The sequence below is a fragment of the Trachemys scripta genome, chromosome 1 (assembly GCF_013100865.1).
Source record: "Trachemys scripta elegans isolate TJP31775 chromosome 1, CAS_Tse_1.0, whole genome shotgun sequence".
In the NCBI taxonomy this organism is placed as follows: Eukaryota; Metazoa; Chordata; order Testudines; family Emydidae; genus Trachemys; species Trachemys scripta.
This window is the reverse complement of record NC_048298.1, coordinates 89828924-89851349: the sequence shown is the minus strand read 5'-3', so window position 1 is coordinate 89851349 and position 22426 is coordinate 89828924. Positions and strand designations below refer to the sequence as shown.

At 53.6% G+C, this 22426-nt stretch overlaps 1 protein-coding gene across 5 annotated transcripts in view; it reads left to right on the top strand.

Moving 5' to 3' along the window:
• SGSM3 (small G protein signaling modulator 3) overlaps window positions 1–22426 on the top strand; it is a 47314-nt gene that overhangs the window by 20248 nt on the left and 4640 nt on the right. For 4 of the 5 annotated variants that reach the window (XM_034775917.1, XM_034775908.1, XM_034775926.1 and 1 more), the window contains exons 3-21: window positions 68–153; window positions 2295–2361; window positions 4385–4593; window positions 4738–4845; window positions 6639–6782; window positions 7279–7474; window positions 8441–8586; window positions 9494–9721; window positions 10459–10513; window positions 13213–13340; window positions 13646–13801; window positions 15055–15109; window positions 15710–15759; window positions 16831–16983; window positions 17218–17288; window positions 17741–17789; window positions 18196–18281; window positions 19042–19164; window positions 21672–21732. In XM_034775917.1, the coding sequence (XP_034631808.1) occupies window positions 68–153; window positions 2295–2361; window positions 4385–4593; window positions 4738–4845; window positions 6639–6782; window positions 7279–7474; window positions 8441–8586; window positions 9494–9721; window positions 10459–10513; window positions 13213–13340; window positions 13646–13801; window positions 15055–15109; window positions 15710–15759; window positions 16831–16983; window positions 17218–17288; window positions 17741–17789; window positions 18196–18281; window positions 19042–19164; window positions 21672–21732 (2171 nt within the window). Of the gene's footprint in view, window positions 1–67; window positions 154–2294; window positions 2362–4384; window positions 4594–4737; window positions 4846–6638; window positions 6783–7278; window positions 7475–8440; window positions 8587–9493; window positions 9722–10458; window positions 10514–13212; window positions 13341–13645; window positions 13802–15054; window positions 15110–15709; window positions 15760–16830; window positions 16984–17217; window positions 17289–17740; window positions 17790–18195; window positions 18286–19041; window positions 19165–21671; window positions 21733–22426 lie in introns of those variants that run through there. The other variant, XM_034775944.1, reaches the window with a different exon arrangement.

Genomic DNA, 22426 nt, shown 5'->3' with positions numbered 1-22426 from the left:
TTAGTTAATATCTGCTAAGCTGCTCCGTGTTCTTAATTATTGTGTGTGTTGATCCCTTTGTATTTAGGAAACCACACCCCCTCCTCTGGGGGCCCCTTCTCAGCTCTCACCCCCAGCATCTGGCCACAGGAGATCCTGGCAAAGTACACCCAGGTACAGTGGGGAGAGGGGACAGAACACAGTTTGTCTGCTTTTTTTCTCTTCATTGGTAGAGTAATAAATGTGAAGTGCTGCTGCTGGCTTACTGGGCTCCTAATGCTGCAGGGAAGGTGCAGACTTTTTCTTTCCCCAGAAAACTCTTCTAAGCAATGAGCTGACATTTAAATTCTGTGTGTTTGCAGCTTGCTGTTAAACTAAGTTTTGGGTAGTGAGTGCAGCCTCTGCTGAACAGAGCCAAGGGGACACCCAGAGCCTGAAGAAACCTCTGTGGATCCTTTCCCTGCTCTTTTGCAACTCTGTGGCTGCATTTTACAATGCAGAGAAGGGTTTTTCTAACCATCCACCAGTCAGTCATGGGTTCCATAGCCCTGTGTAGGCTAACACATTGTAGGAGAAATTAACAACACTCCCCCCCCACCCCCCCGCAGCGACATGCTCTGGTTTAAGGGTTGAGTGTAGAGCTTTGTAACCTGCCAGTAATGTTTGTTAAAGGCAAGTGAGTCACAGAGCCTAGTGGGATGGGCCTCTGAGCCTGTTTCTCAGAGACTCGTGCAGTGAAAGAGTATGTATATCTGTGGGGCTACCTGTGTGCCTTGGGGAGAACACACATAATAATATAATTAATATAATATAATTAATGGAGATATCCCATCTCCTAGAACTGGAAGGGACCTTGAAAGGTCATCGAGTCCAGCCCCCTGCCTTCACTAGCAGGACCAAGTACTTATTTTGCCCCAGATCCCTAAGTGGCCCCCTCAAGGATTGAACTCACAACCCTGGGTTTAGCAGGCCAATGCTCAAACCACTGAGCTATCCCTTCCCCCATGGGGAGCTTTGTTAGGGGTGCACTGACTCACTGATGCCAGTTTGTGCTGTGGGAGGGTGCAAGAGTGGCAGTGTTAGGAGTGCACATGTGGGCAGTTGTTAGGAGTCGGGTGGGTTAGGCTTTGTCTACACATGGGATTATCCCTGATTTCAGCCACCAGCATAACTGCACCTGTGCCAATCCCTGGAGCAGGGGTTTCCAAACTGTGGTACGCATACCTCTGGTGGTACGTGCAATATCTCTGGGGGTACATGAGAGTAATTGTGTAATGGTGGATTTCATTTATAGCATTTTCAAAATAGGCTACTCAGCTGAAGCTTTAAAACTCTATGTGAATTTGTTATATAAAATACGGTAATTAATTTATTCAAGATGTACCTATGAGAACACAGATCCCCAGAGACGCTGATGTACAGAGCCCTCACCTCCAATCACCATACAGCATGGGCTCACTTGCCCAGCAAGTGTCCGGTCTAACTGAGCTCAGAACTTAAGGGGTTTGTTTTTGGTTGTATACGTCGCACTATATCTGAATGTAACAGTGAAATATGGACAATGGCTAAGGACAGGTAGTGTTAAGAAGAACTCACAAAGTATCAGTGATGAGAAGGGGAGGGGCACGCGGGCAGCTGGTAAATCTGGAAGCGGACACGCAATAAGAGAAGTTTGGGAACCTCTGCTCTAGAATAAGCAAGGAAAACTGGTGTTTGTGCTGTGGGGCTGAAAGAACCTCTGACTGAAACCAGGGCAGGCTCCACCAGCTTAGCCTGCCTACCCCAACTGTTTGCACTGGTGCAGTTGCATTGGTGGCTGGAATGTAGACAGGGTCTTGGCGGGGCAGTGCTAGGGGTGCACACACAGGATAATGAAGGACTAACCATGTCTTAGAGGACCACCCATGTGGGGGCTGTGTTAGGTGCATTCCCAGGAGTTCCCATACACGTAGGGATTATCTCAGAGTAGTGATCCAGATCCACTGCCCCTCCCAAGCAGATGGTATGCCTCCTTTCCATAATGAGAAGCCAGGGGAGAGCGACATGGCTGGGGAATCAAGGCAGAATCTACTGAAGAGAAGCCAAAGCCCTTTCCTCACTGTGTAGCGGGGCTAGACTAGCGTATTTTGCCTGTTGAACAGAGCAGTGTTCAGAAGGGGGATGAAGGTCTGAGTGTGCATCCCAGGAGCTGGGAGTGCTCCTCCCTTACTGGGGCCTAGGCAGTGTGACACAGCCTGGCACTCTAAGCAGGTGTCCCACCTAGTGGTCAAACGATGGAAATCAATGCCTCTACTTTCTACCTCTCACGCCCCCAGAAAGAAGAGTTGGTGGAGCAGCCGGAATCCCGGTACGATGAATTCGGCTTCCGAGTGGATAAGGAAGGTAAGGCTGCCCCCACCCGCTTTCTGGGCCCATTCTATCCCCAGGGTACCTCATGTGATAGGATCTCCCTTCCACTCTCTGTGATGTCTTCAGTTCCCAGTGCTATCCTGACTCCAGTTTTTTTTAGGGATGTGCTTTAAAAGTGCTGGCCATCTTGGAAAGTAATATCTAAAATGCTGGAGCGCTGGCCCAGCACAGTCTGTGACCCCAGTGTAACTTTGCTATCATGAGGCAGGGAAGGCGTGTTTCACTGGTGCATTGTTGCTGCAGGAGGGGGAGGTACAGCTGTTACGATTCACTGAGCAATATGTGCTGCGGTAAATAGCACTGTAGCTTTTCAGCAGTGCAATGCAGAGCACCTACAGCAGATGCAGTGAAACTCAGTGACCTTTCAAACCTTCTATCAAAGCACCTTTGGTTCCCTTTGGGCAACTGCGGTAGGCTATTCTATCGTCCAGGTGAGGGGAAAGCCCCCACAGCTTGACCAAGGGTGCCTGAGTAGGGGCAGAACCAACAACCTGCTTTAGCTGCATACCTTGCAGGAAGGGAGGACCAAACAGAAAGGGGTTAAAATGGCTGGAGAACCCATGCAGCTGGGCATTAATTATGCGGGCCAGCTGCCGTGGCTAAAGAGGAGGAAAAGAAAAGGAGTGTCTGGCAATGGGAAGATTCCTGGTTGCCATATGAGGAGATGTCACATTGCATTGCTGTACCCTGAAAAGGGGAAAACTGATTTGGACAAGATTAGCCCCCTGGAAAGGGCAGGAGGAGGCTGTGTTCTCTATGTCAGTGGTTCTCAACCTTTCCAGACTACTGTGCCCCTTTCAGGAGTCAGGTTTGTCTTGTGTACCCCGAGTTTCACCTCACTTAAAAATTACTTGCTTACAAAATCAGACATAAAAATACAAGTGTGTCACAGCCACACTAGTACTGACAAATTGCTGACTTTCTCATTTTTACCATATAATTATAAAATAAACCAACTGGAATATAAATATTGTACTTGCATTTCAGTGTATAGTATATAGAGCGGTATAAACAAGTTGTACAAACAAAAATTTCATACTACCTTCACTGGTGCCTTTTATGTAGCCTGTTGTAAAATTAGGCAAATATCTAGATGAGTTGATGACCCCCTGGAAGACCTCTGCTTACTCCCAGGGGTATGCGTATCCCTGGTCTATGTGCATGTGTGTGTGCGCACACTTGCGCTGAGTGCCACACTGAGCACTGGGAGACACCCCAGGGACAGTGACACAGGTATAGGGGTGTGGCAAAGGGAGTGCCTGTTCCTCCAGAGCATATTATAGATTCATGGATATTAATGCCAGAGGGACCATTCTGGTCATCTAGTCTAACCTCCTGCATAACACAGGCCACAGAACCTCACCCCTGCAATTCCTGCATCAAGCTCATGTCCTATGGCTGACCCAGAACATATATTTTAGAAAGCCAGTCTTGAGTGAAGAATGCCAATAACAGTGAATTCCCGACTTCCCTTATTAAGTTTCTTCAATGGTTAATTTACCTCAGTTAAAATTTTGCACCTTATTTCTAGCCTGAACGTATCTAGCTTCAGCTTCCAGCCATTGGATCTCGCTGTGCCTTTGTCTATTAGATTAAAGAGCCTTATTAAATACAAAGTTACAAAACCCAGTGGGGCAGCTGCTGCCAGGCTCTCATTTAACTTCGATGACCCGCTGTTTGGCTGGCTCACGTTTTGAATAGGCACATATGAGTCCCAGCCTCCTATATCTTGGGGTTTCAGTGCGGTTTGCTTGTGACTACACAAGTGGTGCTGGGTGGCAAGCGCAGTTTGAACCCAGGCTGTCATTGCTGTGATGCAGGGCTCATGCATCTGAATCCCCAGCGCTGCCACCAGTGCAGAGGCTCAGGTATTTTTGTCTGACTTTTTCAGATACAGAAGACAGATCTCTCCATTTCTGTCTGTCACTGGTCCCCGCCTAGTCCCTTTCTTGTCCGTTTCCTTCCCACCTCTGCCTTCCCCTGTCTCCTGATGCAGATGGCACTGAGCCGAACTCCAGCAAGCTGCTGGGGACTCCGCTGACGGAGGAGCCACAGCAGAGGCTGAAGTGGCAGGCCCACCTGGAATTCACGCACAACCACGACGTGGGGGACCTCACCTGGGACAAAATCGAGGTCACGCTGCCGGGTTCGGACAAACTGCGCTCACTGGTGCTGGCTGGCATCCCACACAGCATGAGGCCTCAGGTGAGACCCTGGGGCACAGTCATGAAGAAGGGAAGCAGGGAGTATGAAATGAGAGACCAGTTCCTGTTGCTTTCACTTCTTGGTTTGTTGTGGTTGCATTTTGACCGCTCGTCACCCTTTCTTTTCATGTCCCCGATTCTCCAGCTGTGGATGCGTCTCTCTGGGGCCTTGCAGAAGAAGAGGAATTCGGAGATGTCCTACCGAGACATTGTGAAAAACAGCTCCAATGACGAAACTATCTCTGCCAAACAGGTCGGGAGCCTGCCTGATGCCAACGCTCCAGTGCCTGGGGTGGAAACATGGGTGATCTGTTGCATTGGGGGGATGAGGAATTTGCTTAATGCCTGCAGGGACAGATGAGGGGGAGGGGAGAGGTTGGACTATGCTACTCGTCAATTTTTCTCATCCTTTATTTATTATTATTCTCATCCTTTATTGGTTTGAGGGGCTCACTTCACCTTCCCAAGAGGGGAGGGGAAAAGATTTAGTCCGCACCCACACTGTTCTCAGGCTGTATTGGTTTCTGTGTACATGGGGCAGAAGTTCTGCTGTAAATATATGCATATGAATCATGCCTAGGTACAAACACTGACCAAGATACTAAGGAGTAGGGCCCTACTACTACAAATTCATGGCTATGAAAAACGCGTCAGGGACCGTGAAATCTGGTCTTTTTTGTGCTTTTACCTTTACTATACAGATTTCACAGGGGAGACCAGCATTTCTCAAATTGGGGGTTCTGACCCAAAAGGGAGTTGTAGGGAGTCACAACATTATTTTAGGGGGGTCGTGGTATTGCCACCCTTACTTCTGTGCTGCCTACAGAGCTGGGCAGCTGGAGAGCAGCGGCTGTAGGCTGGGCGTCCAGCTCTGAAGGCAGCGCCCTGCCCGCAGTAGCGCAGATGTAAGGGTGGCAATACCATACCAGGCCATCCTGAATTCTGTGCTACTGCTGGCAGTAGCTCTGCCTTCAGAACTGGTCTCCCAGCCAGCAGCCTCCGCTCTCCAGCTGCCCAGCTCTGAAGGCAGCGCAGAAGTAATGGAAGCAATACCGCAACCCCCCTACAATAACTTTGAGACCGCCACCCCCAACTCCTTTTTGGGTCAGGATCCCTATAATTACAACACTGTGAAATTTCAGATTTAAATAGCTGAAATCATGAAATTTACGATTTTTAAAATCCTATGACTGTGAAATTGACGAAAATGGACCATGAAATTGGTAGGGCCCTACTAATGAGGAAAGGGAACCCTGGGACTGAAATACCACCAGCAGGTGCATGCCCTATTCAAGTGGCAGCAGCTGTCTCCTAGGGTTTGTCTTTCCTCCTGAGTCGTGAGGGCTCAAGGTGCCAACAAGGCTGGGACAGGGAATTTCCTCCCTCCCTTCCCCTCCCTTCTTTTCTGTAATGCTGTCATGGCAAACTCTATCTCTAGGCCAAACTCACCAAGCTCCTGGGGTAACAAACCAAAATCATCTGATGGAGGGAGGGACTGAACAGTTCAGGGGATTTGGCCTGTGATATGGAGCCTTTATGCTCACAATCACGAACTACAGTCAAGCCCAGGCCCTGGCCATCGGATTGTGATTTGGTGGCCTGCCTGAAATGGGCGGGGTGGGGTGGACTCACTCCAGATCCCAATGGATAAATGTCCACTTTGCAAACTCCAGCAGCACAGGCTGTACCTCTTGCTGCCATTCTCAGGGGTGACACCAAGGACCGAATGGGTCAAGAAGTATGAAGTCCCCTCTCATCCCTCAGGGCAGTCCCTCTGAGGCAGAGTTTAGGTACCTTGGAGAGTGTCTCTGAGAAGTTGCTCTGTCCCTGGCTATGCTGTCCTGAGGGTAAACAGAGGCCTTCGGGCTCCAGATGGTGCCAGTCCAGTACCTTGCACTGGCACTAAATGTACTTTAAAAGGGTGTGGGGAAGGCTAGGGAGTGTGTGGCCAGGACAGGGCATCAGGGAGGCCAAGGGAGTAGGAGGCTGTTAAGCAGATTACACTATCTGAGTCTGAAGCAATTGTTTGTGACGGGTGCTTGCCAGATCGAGAAGGACCTGCTCCGCACCATGCCCAGCAACGCCTGCTTCTCCAACATGAACAGCATCGGGGTGCCACGACTGCGCCGGATACTCCGGGGACTAGCCTGGCTTTACCCAGAGATCGGATACTGCCAAGGCACCGGCATGGTAATTCCACTTGCCCCTGCTTTGTGTTCCTTCATTAGGGATCGTTCTTTCCGCAGTAGGTGAGTCAGCGCAGCTGGTTTCAGGCAGCTGCAGTGCAGCTGGGCACCATGCGAACCAAATTAGATCAGAGGAACAGACAAAATGGAGCCATTTCGCGGGGCAGGAGAAATGGAAGGAATAATTCTGCGCATGGACTAGACTAATCTGTTTGTGGCAGGAGAGTGATATTGTTTATTTGATTGACATGAGACTCGGCTGATGTGACTGAAATAGCAAAGAATCTCTTCGGGTGGCGTGTGAAAGAAATTCCACCAATAGGAGAAAGCAAAGCAAAGCTCCTGGGTGTGGAAATGAGGGATGTTTCCATCTCCTAAACTCTGGACTTTGTCCATCTCCCACACAGACCTATGGAAATGTTCCACTCCACCTAAGCACCAGTGAATGTCCCATTTAGTGCAAGCTTGGAATGAACATCTCTTCTTCCCCTTCTCACTAGGTGGCGGCTTCCCTGCTGCTCTTCTTGGAGGAGGAAGATGCCTTCTGGATGATGTGCGCCATCATCGAGGACCTGGTACCTGCCTCCTACTTCAGCACCACGCTGATGGGAGTGCAGACCGACCAGCGCGTCCTACGCCACCTCATCGTGCAGTACCTGCCACGGCTGGACAAGCTCCTTCAAGAGCATGATATTGGTAAAGGGGCCCCTCAGGCCATTGAATCTTCTGACCCAGGGTGCTGCTTTCAGCCTGCAGGCATGACCCAGGCTCATGCTTATGTACGCGTGTGTGTGTGTGTGTGTGTGTGTGTGTGTATAAGAGAGGCCTATGTACTGCACAGCACCTTAAACTGAAATGATGTGGTAGGAACCCACAATTGTGAGGCTGCTCCCACAATACCCCTCTCCCTCTCCAGCCGAATACACTCAGTAAAGTGTCCCTTGGTTCACGTGGCAGTGATGAATTCAGTGTATTCTTGTTGCTCCATACTCTGTTTGATATGCTGCAGGGCTTGACGATGCAGAGCTGCAGCATTGTGGTTGTGTTTTGGGAGAAGCTGTTGGTTTGAGGGTTGGACTGGACTTAATGGGGGGCTTTTATCACCCAGGAATGCCTGGGAGTCTTGTGTTTGGGGTTTTTTGACAACCCAGGAGGTCATGGAGGCTTTGGCGCTGGGATGGGGAGATGCAGCATCTCTCCCTCTCTCCTGTTTGGGGGCCACAGGGAGCGGGGAGGGACATTAAACTTTTGAGGAGGGGGAGGTTTGAATTCCTGGTGTATGGCTGTGGCTGTACGTACGCACGCACAATGTCGCATGTGGTTTTGGACGTTCTGATTGAGTCTTGTTTAAAAGGGGCACTGTCATATCTTAGGTCCCAAGAAAATGGCCTTATTCCTATGACTGTTTTATTTTACTAAACACAACGCATGTGAGCCTCTCCCCGCCCCGCCCCCCCAACATCCCCCGGAGCTGTTCATGCGCTGACTGATGTCATCAGAGTTGTCCTCCTTTATAGTCATGGTGGCTGGAGAATCCCCTGGGAACGAGGAGTAGTTGAGGGTGTCCCTTTCAGGCTGGGAGTGCGGTTCTGTGTGGGCTCTCTTCCTCTCTGGTCACCCGATCACTTGTGTCACATTCCCTTTCTGTCTCTTCACACACAGAGCTGTCCTTGATCACCCTGCACTGGTTCCTCACGTGCTTCGCTAGCGTTGTGCATATCAAACTGCTGCTGCGCATCTGGGACCTCTTCTTCTACCAGGGTTCGCTGGTGCTCTTCCAGGTCACACTGGGCATGCTCAGTATGAAGGTAACAACCACCTCCTGTGCCCTGATTTCTAGCACCCTGGCTTTCTCTTCAGGAACGAGGAGGATTCTAGGGGTGGGGCCCTCCTATACCCCCTGGTTGTATCTGGTTCAGGAGTTCACTTTGGGGAGAGCGAGAGCTGCCATCTTGATTTCCTCAGAATCTGGGGCTGTGAAGGGCGTCCTGGTAGAAGGCAGTCAGCAATCCATTGTTTGAGATTTGGGAGACTAAGTCAAGAAGATGGCTTCCCTTTCCTGCTCTTTTTCCCCTCACCTTCACTCCCCATGTCTCACCATCACCCTCCCTCATTTGCTATACCCCCCGACTCCTGAGCCCAGAGTAACACAGACTGGAGACTTGTCCAGCCCTCCCTGGCTCTGGAGAGTTCTTGGTTTTTTACTATCTTTGGATGGAGATGTCAAACCAAGTTGCTGACCATTTGGGGATGATAAAAGATCCTTTGGTGCTGTTCACACAAGCCCCAGGGTGTTAGCCCTGTTGTTGTGGCCATATTTAATTTCGGTGATTACTTTAAACTTTCTCCCATTCAGAATTCAGAGGAAGTTATCCTGTGACTCTCTTGTGTAGCATTGCTGGTGCAAGATGGCGATTGTGCAGCACCTTGAGGTGCCTGCGTTTCTGTGGTGGATGAAGTGATTTCTGTATAATGTGCTGTGGGATCCTTTGGTATGAAAGTGCTAGAGCAGTGTGAGATGCTGCTGCTATCTTCTGACCAAACAGCTTGGACTTTTTCTTATTGAAACTTTCAAGAAATAATCTAGTTGCTTCCGGGTTAAATTTCGTGCCTAGACTGCGTTTTGAGGTGTAAGCAGGGCTTTTAGCAGTCCTGGTGAGTGTCACTGACATCCTCAGTGCATTGTGTATGCGTGGTTTCTCCCCATTCCCGCAGGAAGATGAGCTAATCCAGTCGGAGAATTCTGCCTCCATCTTCAACACTCTCTCGGACATCCCGTCTCAGATCGAGGATGCGGAGGTGCTGCTGCGGGAGGCCATGCGCGTCTCTGGCTCACTGACAGACATGGCAGTGGAGACCCAGCGCCGCAAGCACCTGGCTTACCTCATCGCTGACCAAGGGCAGCTGCTCAACCCCAGCGCCGCTGTCAATAATCTATCCAAGGTGGGTGCACGGAGCCCTGCCCATTTGGACTGTTAGGGGCTGTACATCCCCTTCGTGACATTGCCTTATGGGCTAGCTGGCCATCCACCCTTATAACACTCTGTTAGCACGAGGCCACCCTGCATTAGCAGGCTTTGACTCCATGATAAACTTCCCTTCTCTCACCTTCCCAGGGAGGGGGAGTGAGTGCTAGGACTGTGATGGGAATGTGACCACATGTACTGTTCTCACTGCCAGGAGGCCATGCTACCAGACCTCCCACACCTGCCACAGCCAGCCCACGCAAGAGGAATCTCAGCAACCGGCTAAGCACTAAACACTGCCTTTCACTCTCTCCGTGGAATGAATTAATTTTGTGTTGCAATAGATCCATGGGTCATCTCCTGTTCTCCCCCTCACCAGCCAGTGTTTGGCTGTTTTTGTGCTTTGTTCAATCCTGTTCTGAGTGTCCCTGATGGTGATCATCCATCCTTAGATTAATCCACAGCCTGATAGATCCCACTCTCTGAAATCATTCCTGCTGGTCCTCTTGCTCAGAGTGCTTTGGTTACTGCCCATTCTGTCTGGGACCACTCCGAACAGTTCCCCTCTCTCCTTGCAGTGTACACCCCTCAGAGACTTGCTGACGGTCGCTGTATCCCCTTGCCCTACTCTAGCCCCTATATGCCAATCTATATGTGTTTAGTTCTTCTAATGTCTCCTTACGAGTCCACTCTGTCTCACTCCCCCCCCTTCAGATTGTGCGGCGCAGGACCCAGCGCAGGAAATCTGGCATCACCTCGTTGCTTTTCGGTGAGGACAAGTGTGTTCCTTGCATGTTGTGATGGTGCTATCAGGGTGGAGGGTGAAAGAATAGTTTGGAGGCAGAGGAGTGGTTGGGCACGGGGAAATGGAGAGGGTGAAAATTCCTTCAGCAACAAGAGAAGATAAAGCAAGGGAAGAGATTGAATGAGGAGGAGAGAAGGGAGTTGAACTTGCTGAGCCTGCACTCCCCAAAACAAGAAGCAGACTTTTCCTAATAGCCCAGGAAGTAGCGTGCTTTGGTCGTTAGCCCTTAACCTTCTTGCTGCAGGTTCAGCCACCCCCAAAATATGAAGCCATTTAAGACAGGAATATCCAAAGTCCCTCTTTTTACTCCTGGGGGAATTCTGCACCACTGTGCATGCGCAGAATTTATGTCCCCTGCAGATTTCTTTGCTTCCCCACAGAAAAATGACTTTCTGATGGGGAAGCAAAGGGAAGCCACAAGAGTGGTCGTACAACCTTCCCCAGCAGTATGCCGGGTGCCCATGGTAGCCAGCAGAGAGGTAAATCATTGTGGGGCAGGAGGCAGGACTGGGGAGGACTTGGCTGGGCTGGGGAAGACGGGATTTCCCCTTCCCCTGCCTGGCATCTGGGGCTGTCGGACCCACCCCCAGATTTCTCCCCCAGCTGTAGGAAGCTCTGCAAACTGCCCCCCTCCTCCTCCGCATGCGCTTCCTGCACCCATCGCTCCTCAGCAGCAGGGGGAGGGATCACTACAAGGAGCTGCTCCCCCATCCGCCCAACTGCTGTGCATCCAGATCCTCCTGCTGAGCCTCACTCCCCCCACACCCACAACCCCCCCTGAGAAGCCCCACTCCCCCTGCACCTGGACCACCCGACAAGCCACCCTACCGAGCCCCAACCAGCTGCCCCTGGATCCCCACCCCACTGAGCCCCACTCCCCCCAGCATCTAGGCTCCCCACACCCAGACCCCCCCACTGAGCTCTAACCTCCCCCGCTGAGCCCCAGCCCCCCTCACCCCCCCTGCAGAATCCCATTAATGTTGCACCCAGAACCCTCCCACAAGCCCCTGTGCATCCAGATCCCCCACTGAGCCGCCTGTACCCATATTGCCTCACACAGAATCCTCTTAACCCACACCTGTATCCCCCACACTAAGCCCTTTCACACTTGGAGCCTGCCTTGCTGAGCCTGCCTGCCCACACCTGGTGCACCTGGCATGGAGGGGCAGGGCCCTAGGGTGTTTCTTGGACAGGCCTGGTCCTTGCCCTGTGTCAGGGCTGGGTGCAGCCTCACCACTGAGTCCGGGGGGAGGAGTAGGGGGAGCTGCACAGTGATCTCCCATCTCTGTGCAGTCAGTGGCCTGTGCTCCCCAATGCCATGCTGGAGCATCCACGTTTATTTGACAAATAAAATTTGCAGAATTTTAAAATACTGTCAGGCTGCATCCTTCTCCTGGATGCCACCAGGGGGAGCACTGAGAGCGCAGGACAGACAGGCTCCCTGCTTTTGGTTCCTGTGCTTGGTGCCATGGTGGCCTCCAGCAGCTGGGAGTTCTGCTCAGCCCTGGTATCCCGGCGATAGGAGCCTGCTCAGTGCAGAGAGATTCTTTGGAGAATTTAGCTACCAAATTCGAGCACGTCTCAGCTGCGCATGTGTGAACTGAGACTTTCAGAGGCCAAATTTGAGAAGATTTTCACGGGGATGGCAAGAGACACATTCCTGGCACCAGGGCAACCCCCAGACAAATTTCAAATCCCTGCTCCAGAGAGGGGAGGTGCCTCAGCTTCTCAACAAAATGGTGGTATGGGTTGTTGTTTTTTAACATGGACAAAATGTATTTTCCCATGTCTTGTTCTCGAAATGGCTAAACCAATTTTGCTGAAATTTTCCAAAAAAATTCAATCCGAGGCAAACCCTCAGCATGTGGGAAATTGCAGCCTGATTGAACGGTTAAAGTTTAGCAAAGTTATAACCAACTGAAAACAAGGTTGTGTGACACTCCCATTATAAGACCCTACTGTAGGCTCTGCTACCTGCGCTGCCTATAATAGAGGGCCTTCAGTGAGGTGTGTACATGCCCCACATTAAGGCAGGCAGGGAAATGGTTAATGAGGGCTCATTTAGGGCCTGATTCTGCTCCCTTGGAGTCAGTGGGAGTATTAACAGTGACTTGGATGGGAACAGGGCCAGACCCTTCATGCAGGGGGATAGAGAGGAGGCAGTGGAAGGGCCCTGAGGGGCAAAGGAAGTGCACACAGTCCCCGTCTTTTCCCTGCCCAGGAAGCGCACAGACAGCGAGGGTGAGCTGAGCAACTGGCCCTCTTCAGATGGGGTCAGACAGCTTACAAGCATCCGTGTCAGCTGAGAGCTGTTTGTTTTCTCCCGGCTCCTACTGGCCTCCCCTTTATTGGCATGGGGAAAAGGAGGCTGAATACAGCCCCAGTCCTGGTCTCCTGTGTGCTTGGCGTAGAGTTCCTTGGGCCTTAGGGTGACAGGATGCAGTATTTTGTTTCTCTCTGTCCCCTCATATCACCCCCTTTCCTGTTAGCCATGAGCGGGGCCCAGATGCTCAGGTGGGGCCAGAGCAATGGTTACAGTCTTGACCAGAGGGAGCTGTTGTAATTGTCTCTGCTCAGGCTGAGGGAGGGGACAGCCACCTTTTTTCTCAGCATGGGATTGGTGGTTTCCTTTGTCTTCACCCCCGTGTGTTCCACGTTCCCAGGTGAGGATGATTTGGAGGCACTGAAGGCCAAGAACATCAAACAGACTGAGCTGGTGGCTGACCTTCGTGAGGCGATCCTGCAGGTGGCACGGCACTTCCAGTGCGTGGATCCAAAGAACTGCAGCATTGTGAGTGGGGGCGCACTGCACAAGGCTAAACCTGAGTCCCTCGTGCTGCATGGCCAAGGCTGGGTCCCCCTACCCCTGGAGGAGCTGCCGGATTTCAGGGAGATCACCCATGGGCAGGATCTCTGTGTCGCACGTTGCCTGTCCCAGGTGGAGGGAAGGGAGCCATGCTTGATCCTGGAGCTAGCAGAGCTAATCTGTCCACCGGGGGGAGGTAGCAGAGAATGGTACTGAACATGGGGGAGCATCCTAGCACACCCAGTCACCTTCTTACTGCTCCTCTGTGCTTCTCTTCCGCACAAACTCAGGACCTGACTCCAGATTACACCATGGAGAGCCACCAGCGGGACCACGAAAACTACGTGGCATGTTCCCAGAACCGCCGGCGCCGAGCCAAGGCACTGCTGGACTTCGAGCGCCATGACGATGACGAACTGGGCTTCCGCAAGAACGACATCATCACAGTACGAGGGCTCGGGGGGGAGGCAGAATCCCGCGGCGTGATGCACCCTCTCTGCCCCCTTTCAGAGAGGGCATGTTACAGGCACCCACCTCAAGCCACCACGTGGGGCAAGTGTTTCATCCTCCTTAGGGCCTTCTCCCTGAGGAGTCAGGCTGGGGTGTCCCTCCCAGAGCCCTGTGCTGGGGTGCTGATTATGCAGTCTGTGGCTGGGGGTTCTGGCTGATCCAGGCAGGACACAGAATTCCATTGGGAACGCTTGCTGCCTCCCGCTGGAACTGGTTAGTGGGTCACCCTGGCTGTCAGAAAGCCCCCACTCCTCCAGAGCGAAAGGCAGATAAGATTTGAACTCCGATCAGAGTTAGTTCAGTGCTCTGTGCCACCAGGTCACTGGGCCAGCCCAGCCATCATCTAAGGGCACCCAATAGCTTGGAAACCTTGGCACCACCTCCTTACACCCCAGGGTGGGCGAGGGAGGGAGGAAAGGGAAACCCGCTGCCCATCAAAGTGCAAGAAGCTGCTGCTCTGAATAGCTGTCCGATGTGGGGTGTGTTGTGTTGGCAGCATTGTCCTGCGCCCACATGGTGAGTAGAACCAGCCTTTCACCCCCATGTATTGTGGGGCCAACAGAACCACCAGTGGGGAAGAAAAAGGGAGGAGGGTGTTGGCACAATGGCTGATCATCATTTAACTCCTCTTCTCCCACCCTCAGGAACTCCTGCCACATGCCCAGGGTGCCTGGGTAACCCATGCTAACCCAGAGCGGCCCTTTAGCCCCATCTAGTGGCTGAACACATAAAGAGACTGCTACAGCCGCTGAGCTAGTGGACTTGGTCCTGTAGCTCAGATGGGAGAGGCTTATGCTTTTAGATTCAGGGTCCCAGGTTCAGTCCCCACAAAGAACACGGCTACGGGTGTTGTTACTTCTGTCTCTGGTGTCTGGGCAGCACCCACCTGTAATGAAAGTTGGTTGGTGACTTGAATTTCAGTCAGTCAGTCCCCCCCGTCGACCTCTGATGGTTGAGAAGAAAGTGATTCCTTACCTCACATGCACACACTCTCACTCTCTGAGGTGACACTGTTTCCATGGCAATGCATCCCATCTCCCAGCTGTCCTGGGTGGGATGTGTGGAGAGGGAAAGCCTGATGCTGCACTGGTGCCAGCCCCATTTTGCCTCCTTGCTCCCGTTCCATGGCCCCTGTGAGTCAGGGTTTGTCTCTCTCTCAAATTGCCACCTCTCCTCTTTGTTCTTTCAGATCATATCCCAAAAGGACGAGCACTGTTGGGTGGGGGAGCTGAATGGACTGAGAGGTGAGAACAGACAAAGCTGGTGGGGGGGGGGGGGGGGGGAGGGCGGCTAAGGGAAAGGTGGGGGAGAGTGGAATTGCTAATGTTTCACAGATGCTGCTGCTCTTAGCGATGGCTCTGGCATCTCTGCCCTCCCTGTCTCAGGGAGCCATGTGGGCTGAGCCCCATTGGGGAGCTGCCTGGAAATGCACATCGCATCCCTGGGAATGCACATCGCAGGAGAGAGGGGTGTGGAGGTGGGGTGGGGGCGCAGTTCCTTGCTAGGCAAGCTCATTATTCCCAGCAACTGAGGTGTACTTTCACAGTCAGGGTGAGGATGGGTAGGGGGCTGCTCTGAAGCATGGGAGCTGATGCTGTCTGTGGTGCTTGTAGGGAGAATGCCCTTCGATGACATCAGGCTTGCAGCTGTTTGGATTTCCTGATACACACTGAGAGGCTCCAGTGCTACTTGTTTTCTTCTCCAGGCTGGGCCCACAGGAACCCACCTCTTTTCTCCTCCCTCCCCCAGGACCTGCAGGACCCAGCAGCCAGTCTGGGTTTTCATTCATATCCATGTGAGGGTTTTCCGATGTCTCAGGCTCACCCTTTGTCTCTTCTTTGTAGGTTGGTTTCCTGCAAAATTTGTGGAGGTCTTGGATGAACGGAGCAAAGAGGTAAAAATTCCTGTATTTTCTAGGTCACCTTGCAAACCCCACTGTCCTTCTTACCAAAACCCATGTGTGTCTTCCCTGCTGCCATCACTCCTTCTGGCTATCCGTGTTTATATGCCACTTTTCCTCTGCCCCGCTGGCAGGACGTAGCGTAATAGTGTGGTCAGATGGTGGTAGTTTCCTTGGGCATTTGCCGAATGTTTACTCACAGGATGGTCGGAGATGGAGATCCACAGGGTGGGATGGGAGGGAGTCTTGTGCAGTGACTAAGATCCCTACAACCACAGTCTGGCTCAAGGAGAGCCCAAGAGGTGACATCCTGCAAATGTTGCAAAATATGAATCTTTCTGTAGCCCCTCCCACCCCAGAATCTGTGTTTCACAGCTGTGAATGAATGACTGACACACTCACACTCTCTCTCTCTTTCTCTCTCTCTCTGATGGCCGTGTGAGATAGGGAAGTCTCTTATCCTTCCCCATTACAGATAGGAGTCTGAGGCACAGAATGATGAATTGATTTGCCAAAGGTCACACAGACAGTCTGTGCAGAGCCAGAAATAAGTCCCACATCTTCTGACCCAGAGTCTTGGGTGTTAACCTCAAGAGTATCCTTTCAGGGGCCCTGCGGATGCCTGGCTTCCCACAGTTTAAAGTCCCTGCCCTGAGAGAGGTGTATGGGCTGCATTGGGCGCCAAGTGTGGCTGGGGAAGGAATTAGCTCTGTGAATGAGAGAGCTCTCAGCTGTAGTCAGTGAGAGCATGCAGAGGGGGACGTGCCAAGAGCTAAGTCTTGATGAAACCAGCCTCACTCCCCACAGACCTGCTAGTCCGGACATCGGTACAACCCAGCAAAGCAAGTTCTGCGCTCAGGCACCAGCTTCCAGTCCCTGGGGCTGTTGGCTCTGAGTGGGGTAGGGGAGCGTCTAGAGTGGTTGATGAAAGGAGATAGAGGAGTCTGGGTGGGAAGGCCTGTCTGGAGAAGAGGTATGGCTCTGTGTCCCCACCCCGCAGCTCTCTGCTCTGGGGGGCTGTCTCCCTCTCTAAGATGCTAAGAGCTAACTCCATTCATTCCTCAGTACTCTATTGCTGGCGACGACTCGGTCACAGAGGGGGTGACAGACTTGGTCCGAGGCACGCTCTGTCCAGCACTGAAGTCTATATTTGAGCATGGGTTAAAGAAGCCGTCCCTGCTGGGGGGGCCCTGCCACCCCTGGCTGTTTATCGAAGAGGTGAGAATGGCACTTGGGGACAGGGGAACAACGGGGAGGGGATGTAGGGATAACAGGGCTATGGTCCAGCAGGACTACAGGAACACAGCCTTCTCTCGGCTTTCTTCCCTGCTGGGCACCTTGGGGTCTGTCCCGCCTCTGCTGCGGGTGGGGTGCTGCTGCTGGAGGTTCTGTATGTGAGGGCTGGGGTGCTATCAACGGCCTGTAGCTCTGACTACATCCACTTCCCCTCAGGCCGCTGGACGGGAGGTGGAACGAGACTTCGACTCGGTGTACTCCCGCCTCGTGCTCTGTAAGACTTACAGGTGAGGCTGCTCTAGTCATACTGACAGTCTCGCGTCCTCCTGCCCCAAGTCCTCCTTGTCAAAGCTGCACTCCTCTCTCCCGCCTGAAAAGGTCGTTCTTTCCTTCTGGGCCATGACATGTTCCCTCTTCCGAATGGGCAGGGCCCTGCACTGCCCTGCCTGGGATGGCTAGTGGAGCCATGCTGACCTGGACTGCACATGGGACTGACAGGTGGTTCTTGTCTCTAAAAACCCCCACTTCCTGTGTGGTGTGGCTGTGGCTGTATCTCAGCCCGTAGCAGTAGCCATCATCAGGGTCCCCAGCCCCAGTCTCCTGGCAGCAGTAGCTGAGCTGTGTGTTGCTCCGAGTAGCGTGGCTCCCATCTCGGGGGTGTGCTCCTGCCGGACAGTGTCTTGCCTGAATCGGCAGATGGCTCTGTGGGGTAAACTGGGTCTCTGCTTTGGTTTTATAGGCTGGATGAAGATGGAAAAGTTCTGACTCCAGAGGAGCTGCTTTACCGGGTGAGTACCTTGCCCTGCCCGCACAGGGGCTACATTAGGGTTGCCAGTTTTGGTTGGATGTATTCTTGGAGATTTCATCATATGACCTAATCTTGAATTCCTGGAGTCTCCAGGCCAAACCTGCGAGACCCCCCTCTGTACCTTCCCCTGGTCTGTGCAGCCCCTTCAGCTGCTCTCAGCCTCTCCCAGCAAGAGCCCAGAGCTACTCCCAGCAGGTGGCGCTGTAGGGAAGGCTACATGAGCTGTGGTCCTGGTGACTCCTACAGGGAGTGGTAAAGAGAGCTTTGTGATGGCGCTGAGCAAAGGGGAACTGCAGGGAAAGGGTGCACTAGGCTGTGTAGCTGTAGCGACTCTCCATGTGGGAGCCCCCCGTGGAACGTAGTAACCGCCTCCTCCCGCCCGGCAGGCAGTGCAGTCTGTGAACATGACGCATGACGCTGCACATGCTCAGATGGACGTGAAGCTTCGCTCCCTCATCTGCGTTGGACTCAAGTGAGTCATTCAGCCCGTTTCCTTGAGCGTTGCTTCGATGATGAGCTTGGGGCGGGCTGGGAGATGGGAGTGAGTAGGAGGCGGGGCGGTGAGGTGAGGGGCTGGGGCCAGGCTGGGGTGGGCAGAGGGATCTGGGGAGGCAGCCAGGGGGTTGTGGGGTGCTTGGAGCCAGCTGGGTCAAGCTGGGAAGCAGTAGTTATTTTAGTCTCCTCCCCCCACACAGCTTGAGTCACCGAGCTCTGTCCTCTCCTAGGTGGTCACTAGGGATATAAATATTGGTTAAAAAGGTTAACCAGTTAAACGATTAAAATTATATTGTTTAATCGGTTAACTGTTAACTGATGCCGCTCCGGCAGCGGGGTGGCAGGGACTGGGGGCCCGGTGTTGCCAGGGCTGCTCCAGCCCACCCAGCACGGCCTGGGGCCGTGTCCCACCGGTACAGCGTGGCCGGGGCCAGCCGCGGGGGTTAACGGTTAAGTTCTGGATAACAGTAACCCTAATGCTTACAGGTTAACCGTTTAACCTTTTACATCCCTAGTGGCCACCACCAGAAGCCAGTGCCTTATTTTCAGGTACACTCGACCCAGACTCTCCCCTGAGGGAGCAATTCCCTGGTGTCCTCCCTGTTGTTGTAGAGGAAGAGACTGATGGGTTGTGGTCAGGGGCTGGATGGGAATCAGTGTCCCCCAGAGGGAGAGGCCACCCAGCCCTCTGATAACGGCCCTGGCTCCTAGTGACTTTTCCCCCTCCCTTCGTGCAGTGAGCAGGTCCTGCACCTGTGGCTGGAGGTGCTGTGCTCGAGCCTGCAGACAGTGGAGAAATGGTTCCATCCCTGGTCCTTCCTGCGCAGTCCTGGCTGGGTGCAGATCAAGTGTGAGCTCAGGTGAGTACGGCCCCCCTGTGCTTGGCCACGTGCTGCAGCGCGCTCTTGGCCTTTGCAGACCCCTCACTATTGAGCATTCGGCTGGTTGTCATGCTGCAGCGGACTGGTGGGCTGCCGTTTGTGTAACCTGCCACAATAACCATTTGTGTCACACCCACCTCCTCACACAGCTCTGCCAGCAGAGCTGCACCCCACTCGTAGGGATTTCCTCCCAAACGCCCCAGAGCAGCAGCTGCTGTTTTCACTGTGTTTGGCGTGAATGGGACTCGCTCTCACTATCTGATCAAGAGCAGGGCCTGGTGAGGGTATGTGCGGGGAGCAGCATCTACACACAGGGCTGCTGCTCTCAGGCCTCTAGCTGCTTTGCATTGAGCCTGCTGTAATGGAGCAACTCCCAAAGCCCCTCCCTGCTCCACGGACCCACGCTCCCCAGAGTCTAGCACAGGGGTGGGCAAACTATGGCCCGCCGGCCATATCTGGCCCATCAGACCATTTAGTCCGGCCCTCAGCTCCCGCCGGGGAGCAGGGTCGGGGCTTGTCCCACTCCACGCAGCTCCCAGGAAGCAGTTGGCATGACGCCCCCACCGGCTCCTACGTAGTACATGGAGGCGTGGCCAGGCAGCTCTGCGCGCTGCCCCGTCTGCAGGCGCTGCCCCGTCTGCAGGCGCTGCCCCGCAGCTCCCATTGGCCACAGTTCCCGGCCAATGGGAGCTGCAAGGATGGTGCCTGCAGATGGGGCAGCGCGCAGAGCTGCCTGGCCGCGCCTCAGAGCTGGAGGAGGGGGGGGGGGGGACATGCTTCCGGGAGCTGCTTGCGGTAAGTGCCACGCGAAGATGGCGAGATGGTGGGGGAACTTGGCTTCAGTCTAGTGGCAGAGCTGAAGCAAACTGAATAGCTTCTCTCTTTCCCCATCCACACCTGCCCTGCAGGGGGAGCAGCAGGTGGGCTTGGGCTTCCCCACCCGCAGCACTCCTGTCCCCCCCAACACTGCCCGGAAGGAGGGGAAATGAACCAGTTCCTGGGAGCTCTGTTGCTGGCTCCGGGACCAGCTCCAGGCCAAGCCTGTGTCAGCGACGCACCTTCCATCACTGCCTCTGCCACTGCTGCCACCTCCCATCCTCTTGCTGGAAATGGCTTTTGCCCTTTCACTGGCCTGTTATTTCCATCCCCCTTCACCCAGGCTGGAGTGCGACAGGTTCCCATCCTGGGAGCTGGCAGCCGGCCTGGAGCAGCTGTGGTGTTACCATGGCTGCAGCTCAGGGTCCCACATTCTCCTTGGGAAGTTCTTGAAGCAGGGGGAGTGAATTCCCTTGTAGAGGCAGCAGTTGTCTGCATGTAGCTGCTTCTTTGCTCCTGATACCACCCCCCTGCACCCCACCCTGCTCACCATCAGGACGTGAGAGCAGGTTCCATTGTAAACTCCAACCGTGCAACAAAACTGCCCCACCGATGGGACACTGTATGGAGAGAACTTTCCAGCCCTGACTGGGGCTCAGCTGGTCAAGTGCCGAGAGGCCATGTGTGAACGAGGAGAGTCACCACTGGGTGAGGCCGAGCCTGCTGGGGCAGGGGTGGGATGCACTGTGGGGAGCTGAAGCTCAGGATCGAATGGAGGGAGTTCTCTGTTGCCCTGTAACGAAGGATTTGCCATGAACACCTTTACTGGCCCCCTGGGTTTGGTACGGACTGGGCGTGGAGGGGGCAAAGCAAGCTCAGGGAGGGGGCCCTGAGGAACTGTCGAGGAATGAGTGAGCACCTGCAAAACTCTAATCCCAGCGCTGCCAGGCCTTGGCCAGCTCACTGGCGCTCAGTTTCTCCATCAGGACTGGGGGGTGGGGGAGAAGGCTCAGTGCTCTCCATACGCCCCTCGCTGGGCAAACAGCTGACTGCCGAAGGGTTTGAGGATCAGCTCCTATGCTTCTGTTTGACACTGGGGTGAGCTTAGCTGCCTCTGTTTCTCTCAAGGGGTGGGTGTGTGTGTGTGTGTGTGGTGAGATTCCCAGCCCTGGGGGGTGAGGGCAGGGCCAAATGAAGGTATTCCAGTGCCTGAGGGTTCCCCCCTGCTCTGGGCCCACTCACCATCTAGAGTGGCAATGGTGAGCGGGGGTCCCCACTTCCTGTCCCAGAGAGTTGGGGGGAAGTAGTCGTAGAAGTCCGCAGTGTATATTGAGTTGGTCTGGGCCTGCTACACCCTCCTCCTCCTGTCACATGTAGTCCTCTGCTGGGTGGTGGGGGCAGGGCCCCAGAGCAGTGGATGTTGTTGTTAACTTCCCATTGAGATGCATGGGGCAGTTCACACCTCTCTGAACTGTTGTGTTGCAGGCTGCCTGCAGACTCAGGCAGACATCTCTGCATCAGTTGCAATTAGGTCGTGTTTTCAAGCTTTTTTCCACAGCCTGAGGGCTAGAAATGAGTGTCTTTTTTTCTAATAAAAGCTGCAAGTCTGCTACAGTCACATGGCAGGGATGGTTTTGTAAGGGCATAACCATTGCCTTGTTGTATTGCAGGGTCCTCTCCAGATTTGCATTCAGTCTCTCTCAGGACTGGGAACTTCCTATTAAGAGAGAGGTGAGTGGGCCTGGACCCCCCCCTTGCCCCAGGAGTAGCCTGCTCTCCCCATTTCCTGGCACGTTGAACAGCCCCCATGCTGCAGACAGCACTTTATTCAAGAGGCCTTGATGCAAATTGGCATTGAACTTGATGCCTGGTTGTCTCCCTGCCCTGTGAGCCAAGGAACAGTCCCTTCCCGGTGGAGCAGCCTCCGCCTGGGTCTGAGTCTGGCAGAGCCAGGGCGAGGCCCCTCAGCTGCAGTGTGGTGGGTTACTGATCTCCTGAGAATCACCAAATTGAAAAGAGGATCAACTTCTGCCATTCTGGTGGGGTTAGTGGGGGTGGCGCACACTGCAGGCTCTTCCCACACCAGTTCTTATTCATACCCCAAGGGTGTGGCTTTTCTGCTGGCTTTCTCCTCCCTTGGCTAGGAGAGTGAGCACTGGACCCCTGGAGAACAAGGTTCTGACTCATGCAGCTGCACCAGCAGCGAAGGGCCAGGGGCAGGTGTTCTCCAGGTGTTCTTACCTGTTCCCTCCATACCCCAACCAGACTGCAGGGTTGAGACGCTTGGCCTGGTAGGAGAGAGAGCAAGTGTGGGGGGGGGGCAGCAGCTGCCTACAGAAGTCACTTCCCGTCTCCCCCACCTGCAGTGGTAAAGTCCGATGGCACCTGCATATGGCTGCTTAGTGACTCTTGGCCCTTTCCTGTC